Source organism: Ciona intestinalis, unplaced genomic scaffold (genome assembly GCF_000224145.3).
Source record: "Ciona intestinalis unplaced genomic scaffold, KH HT001061.1, whole genome shotgun sequence".
NCBI classification, from domain to species: Eukaryota; Metazoa; Chordata; class Ascidiacea; order Phlebobranchia; family Cionidae; genus Ciona; species Ciona intestinalis.
In genome coordinates, this window is record NW_004191382.1 from 71,954 (window position 1) to 77,951 (window position 5,998).

At 33.8% G+C, this 5,998-nt stretch overlaps 1 protein-coding gene across 1 annotated transcript in view; it reads right to left on the reverse strand.

Moving 5' to 3' along the window:
* The window catches only part of LOC100183543 (UDP-glucose 4-epimerase), a 15,918-nt gene extending 13,542 nt beyond the window's left edge, over positions 1-2,376 (reverse strand). The window contains exon 1 of the mRNA XM_002128381.4: positions 2,161-2,376. Within this exon, the coding sequence (XP_002128417.1) occupies positions 2,161-2,277 (117 nt within the window). The 5' untranslated portion in view covers positions 2,278-2,376. The remainder of the gene's footprint in view (positions 1-2,160) is intronic.
* Between the last annotated feature and the right edge of the window lie 3,622 nt (positions 2,377-5,998).

Below are 5,998 nucleotides of genomic sequence, written 5' to 3' on the forward strand. Positions count from 1 at the left end.
ACATGGTGACTTAGTTATAACGTACTTTATCCTCGCGTGGCCGGAAAACGACAGTCGTTATAACACAGGTGTTTTGTTTCATACACCTCGTGCCAGCTTACGAGTTGCCATGTATGTTACTTTATTGGAGAGCGACAATACAACAATTGTTAAAACACGCTTACAGTTAAAAACATATACATTTAAATGAAAGAAATTAAGCGTGGTCTATTGGCATACACTTATACCTACATGATTGTAGTTGTGTGCAATTTAACTCGTATAAACTTATTTTGTGTGAGTAATTTTTATAGATAAAAATTTCACTTGTGTATATGCACAATGTCACGTAAAGCGATTTTATTTAATTTAAAAATCGTGGTTTAATTACAGTGACAAGCGTGAAATTTTCGTTACTCAAATAAAAACTTCCCTAAACCCGTTCGAAATAAATTCTATAAGCCCAAGTAAGACACTAGAAACGATAAATTACAAACAGAAATTCTTTTAGGCCTTAAGGCAGATGAAACTAGATGCACAGGTTCGCTTACTTTAACGAATCAAGTATATGTTCTTAATAAATTGCCAGGCTAACACCCAAATTCACAAAAACCGGTTAGCCGACTCTACTTTTCCAAGCTACGCAAATGAGCATAATGAATGATATAGTAGTTCGGGGGAAAATGGGACAACTTTTTATTATATTTTTTGTCCTAGTTGGTAGTAAACAAAGTACATTAAATAGAATTATAAAACCATATCCTATACGATTCCCATAGACCGTTGTTAATTGTTTAAAACACGATCAGGATATTTAGATATTATGTGCTAAAGGTGTCCCATCTTACCCCACTTTAGACTCTATGATTGTTGTAGACCAATCTTTCCGCAGGAACTTGTATATATAGTAGAGCGGAAGACTAAGTATTCTGATCTCGTGAAAACAATTAACAACGGTTTATCGGGGTCGTGAGGATAAGAATTTGTAATTCTACGAATGTTCTTTGTTTACTACCAAATAAAACGAGAAAATAAAATGAATAGGCCTAATCGTCCCATCTTTCCTAGTATAGTAAAATTGAAAAAGTTGGGACACTTATGCACATTTTGCCAAATATTTCCAAAATCAATTCTTGGCGGTTTTTGGGTGATACCGAATTAGTACTATCATTCCTTTATTAATTGACAACAGTTTAAAACACACGAGGGACACATTCACACCTTTAACACACAATATCCAAATATCCTGACCGTGTTTTAAAAAATTAACATCGGTTTATAACTCTATAGGGAAGTCGTGAGGATACGGATTCATAATTTTTCGAATGTTTTTTGCTTGCTACCAAATGGGACGAGAAAATAGAATGAAAATGTGTCCCATATTCCCCCACCCTACTATGTAACCTATACGTGCTCTAGTTTGTGAAACACAGCTCTATCCATGCAACGCTATACACAGCACCTTAATTTTTAAACTAATTTAAATAATAAGGTTTAATACTACACTTGTTCCAAGCTATAGTGACCACTGATGGGTTGTCCAAATCAGAGCCATAGAAATACCGAGTAGTCCAACCCATTGTTACGTAAACACAAATTGAACGGCAATTTGGGTCCAAAATAACACAGTGTATAGGGAAAATGTATGTTTTTCAGTAAATTACAGAAAAACTTGGGCCTAAAAACAAATTTAAAGGTTGAAAAATGTAAAAAACATGTGTTATTTGTTTTCTGTGTCAAAAAAAGTCAAAAATTAGAATTAGAAGCGGTTGATTTGCGACATTTTAGTCATTTAATGCGGCTAAATTTATACATTTTTTCTAAAAAATCTTTGGTAAGGTAAATAGAAGCTGTTTTACGCCTTCCCACAATAGGAAAACACAAACAAAACTTAACAAGTTCGTTTAAACCCATTGTCAAAGTCACCACTTTTGCTCTATTTTGGACACACATAGACGGCAGTTGGACTGCTCGGTGTTTATACGACTCTGGTCCAAATTATCAGCCATACATAAAAAATTATAAAAAAAATCCACAAAAAATAAAAATAATTACCAACAAAGTATCATACATGGTAACTCGTAAGCTGGCACGAGGTGTGTGAAACAGAACACCCGTGTTATAACGACTGTCGTTTTCCGGCCATGCGAGGACAAAGCAAGTTACATCATACATACTAACCTTTTGGAAAGAGCCACGTTTTGCTGTTCTGCCATATTTTGGAGTCTTATTACAAGCGTCTAATTTCTCATCTACAAAATTTGTGACGTTCCGTTGTCGGGAGTTAGGATATTCCATGTTAGCGTACAGACAGTTGTTTCTACTTTTTGATTTGAATCAGAGATAAACAAAAAACAAACGTAATTTTTTTAACTTCTTCTAATACCTAAACAAAGATTATAATAATATAATACTACGGGGGAAGATGGTACAACTTTAGCACATAATTTTCAAATATCCTAATGGTATTTTAAACAATTAACAACGGTCTATGGAAGTCGCAAGGATATAGTTTTATGTTTCTTTAAATCTTCTTTGTTTTTTTACCAAATTAGAAGGGAAAATAGATTAAAAAGGTGTCCCATCTTCCCTCACCCCACTATAATATTAAAAATAAACAAAAAAAAAATATTGCAATTAACAAAATATAGGCTATACCAGTTCTAAGTATAAAAAAGTTACAGAAATGCGTTTTTAGGCAAAAAAGGGATATAAATGTAAAAAAAACTAAAAAGGGATAAAAATATGTTTTTATGTCGTATACACATGGTGTGTACAGATAAAACATGCCTGTGCTATCATATTATAATAGGGTGGGGGAAGATAGGACACCTATCCATTCTATATGCTCGTCCTATTTGGTAGTAAACAAAGAACATTCAAAGAATTATAAAACCGTATCCTCACGACTCCCATAGACCGTTGTTAATCGTTTAAAACACGATCCGGATATTTAGATATTATGGACTAAAACTGTCCCATCTTATCATACTATATTGATTCTTATACTACCGATATAAATGACATATTAATACACCTTATGCCCACTGAGAACTTATATTCAAGAACCTCATACTTTCTCTGTCAAAAATTACATGGGTTTATCTTACAAACAAATGGTGTATTCATGCACATTCTCTATAGGCCACTAACTGCTAAGCTACAGCTTGCCGAATTTTCGTACACTAGATCTTACTAGAAAAAAAATTGTTATACAGTAGGGTGGGGGAAGACGAGACACCTTTTACCTCTGTTTTCTCACCCCGTTTAGTAGTAAACAAAAAACATTCAAGAAATTATAAAACTATATGCCTATGACTCCCATTGACCGTTAGTAATTGTTTAAAACACGATCAGGATATTTGGATATTATGTGCTAAAGATGTCCCATCTTCCCCCACCCTACTATACAATTGTCAGCACTTTTAAAATTCATTATTATTAACTTTCTTAAATCCTTAAACACAATCTGATAAATTCTACTCTACACCTGCAAACTACAGTATAGAAATGTGAGAACGTGTTATCTAGAAATGCTTTTAAGCCTGGAGGCAAAATTGTGATAGTCTATTTAGACTAGCGCCGCAAAACACGTTGGTATTGTAAATAGCGGTCACTTTTTGAGTTTTAAAACTAAATATTGCAGTCAGTTGTTTAAATTTGTATGCTGTGCAAAAAGTTGTCCGAACTGCCAGCTATAATTTTTGTTAAAAATGCAATTAACTCCAAAGTTGAAAATCGTCCTAATTTATATATATGCAAACGGTATTCGTATTAAAATCAATTGAAAAATATACGTGGTCGCTGGACCTAGCAGACAAACGATTCATTTATGTATTTATGAATGAATGTTAATGCAACTTACTTTATCCTCGCGTGGCCGGAAAACGACAGTCGTAATAACACGGGTGTTCTGTTTTATACACCTCGTGCCAGCTTAGGAGTTACCACGTATGTTAACTTTGTGGGTGATTATTTTTTGGGATGGGATATTTTTATTTTAATATATGTATGGCTGATAATTTGGACAACCCATTAGTGACCACTGGGTTGGAACAATTGTCGTTAAGTGTCTTGCCCAAGGAAACATCCGTCTACAATGGTAGCAGCGACGAGCCTTGTGCCCATTACCTCTGGATTAAAGGCGCTAACCAACTGTTCTACGACGCCCGAGGTTTTACAATTTGTTGGTCTGAATGCAAACCACCACTGTGCTGTTGCCTTGCTACTTCGTTTCAAGATTGTGACCTTAATTAGTTGTTAAATCGACTACTTTAATATTATGTAAATTTGGTAAGAAATTTAAATCAAAAATATAGTAGGGAGGGGGAAGATAGGACACCTTTTCATTCTATTTTCTCGTCCGATTTGGTAGTAAAAAAAAATCAAAGAATTATAAAACCGTATCCTCACGACCCCCATAGACCGTTGTTAACTGTTTAAAATACGACCAGGATATTTGGATATTATATGCTAAAGATGTCCCATCTTACCCCACATTACTATACACACTGTCAATCGGAAAATATAAAGGATCACGTATTGTTTTAACGACTAACAAAGTTACATAACCATCCGACAAATTAATAAAACGATATCTTAATAAAACGAGAAACATAAAGTATAGTAGGATGGAAAGATGGGACACCTTTTTATTCTGTTTTCTCGTCCCATTTGGTAGTAAACAAAGAACATTCAAAGAATTATAAAACCGTATCTATAGACAGTTGTTAATTGTTTAAAACACGATCAGGATATTTGGATATTATGTGCTAAAGGTGTTCCATCACCCCCCACCCTACTATACCTATTTTCAGTTGGCGGTTCAACTGTAATCGTTATAACACGAGTGTTCTGTTTTACACACATCATTCCGCTTACGAGTTACCACGCATTTTACTTTGTGGATATTAATTGTATGTTAACATATTCTATCAAATCACAAAAGAGAAATATCGGTGGACCAAAAAACCACAATAATTTAAAAAATCGTATTGCCCGGGGCTATCGGAACTGCTTTAAGATGCAACGAATTTAACTTGTTTTAGCGTTAAATAAACTGCGTAGTCCAGGGCCAGAAGATTGTTTAAACGCCGTGAAATTAAATTCCACAGCAAAAATGTCGGTAAGTAAGTATAATATAAAAATGTAAACGTTTTTAGTTATTGTATTGCCTGAAAAAATACAACGTATAGTAGGGTGGGGAAAGATGTTTTTAGGTCATAATATTCGAATATCTTGATCGTTTTTTAAACAGTTAACAATGGTTTATGACTTTATGACAGTCGTGAGGATACGTTTTTATAATTCCTACAATATTCCTTGTTTACTACCAAATGAAAAGAGAAAATAGAATGAAAAGGTGTCCCATTTTCCCCTCCCTACTGTATCGCTTTTTCACTTTGTCAAAATTATAATTGGCCATTTCTTCGATATGTTAATATTAATTAATAAAAAAAACGACGTCGTTATAACACGGGTGTTCTGTTTCATACACCTCTTGGCAGCTTACGAGTTACCTTGTATGTTTCTTTGTGGGTGATTATTTCGGGGGGGTGGGAAACAATCTATAAACAGTCTGTTTCTTTAATTTAAACAAACATATATTATGGGATAATTATACAAATATAAATATGTTTTTAACTGTAAGCGTGTTTTAACAACTGTTGTTTTGTCGTTATATCCTCTCTTTTCGTTTAAAATATTTCTAAATCTTCCCTACCGTAATCGAAGAGACAAATAAAAACAACTAATAATATGAACTATACAGCTTAATCGTTTTTCAACGGCTCTCGTTGGTCTGCAATTTCTCATTTTTGTTTCAATAGATTTAATGTTTGCTACTTTATCTGAAGAAAAAAGTGAATTTTTATGTTTTTTAGGCAAATTCCAATTTTGGAAAATTTTGCTTGTTTGTGTCCAACTGGCTTTCAATGGCAACATTCGGTTATCACTTTACAACGATAAATCCGAGTATACCAAGCCTAAAAACTGCCTTCAACCAGACATATATTGTAAG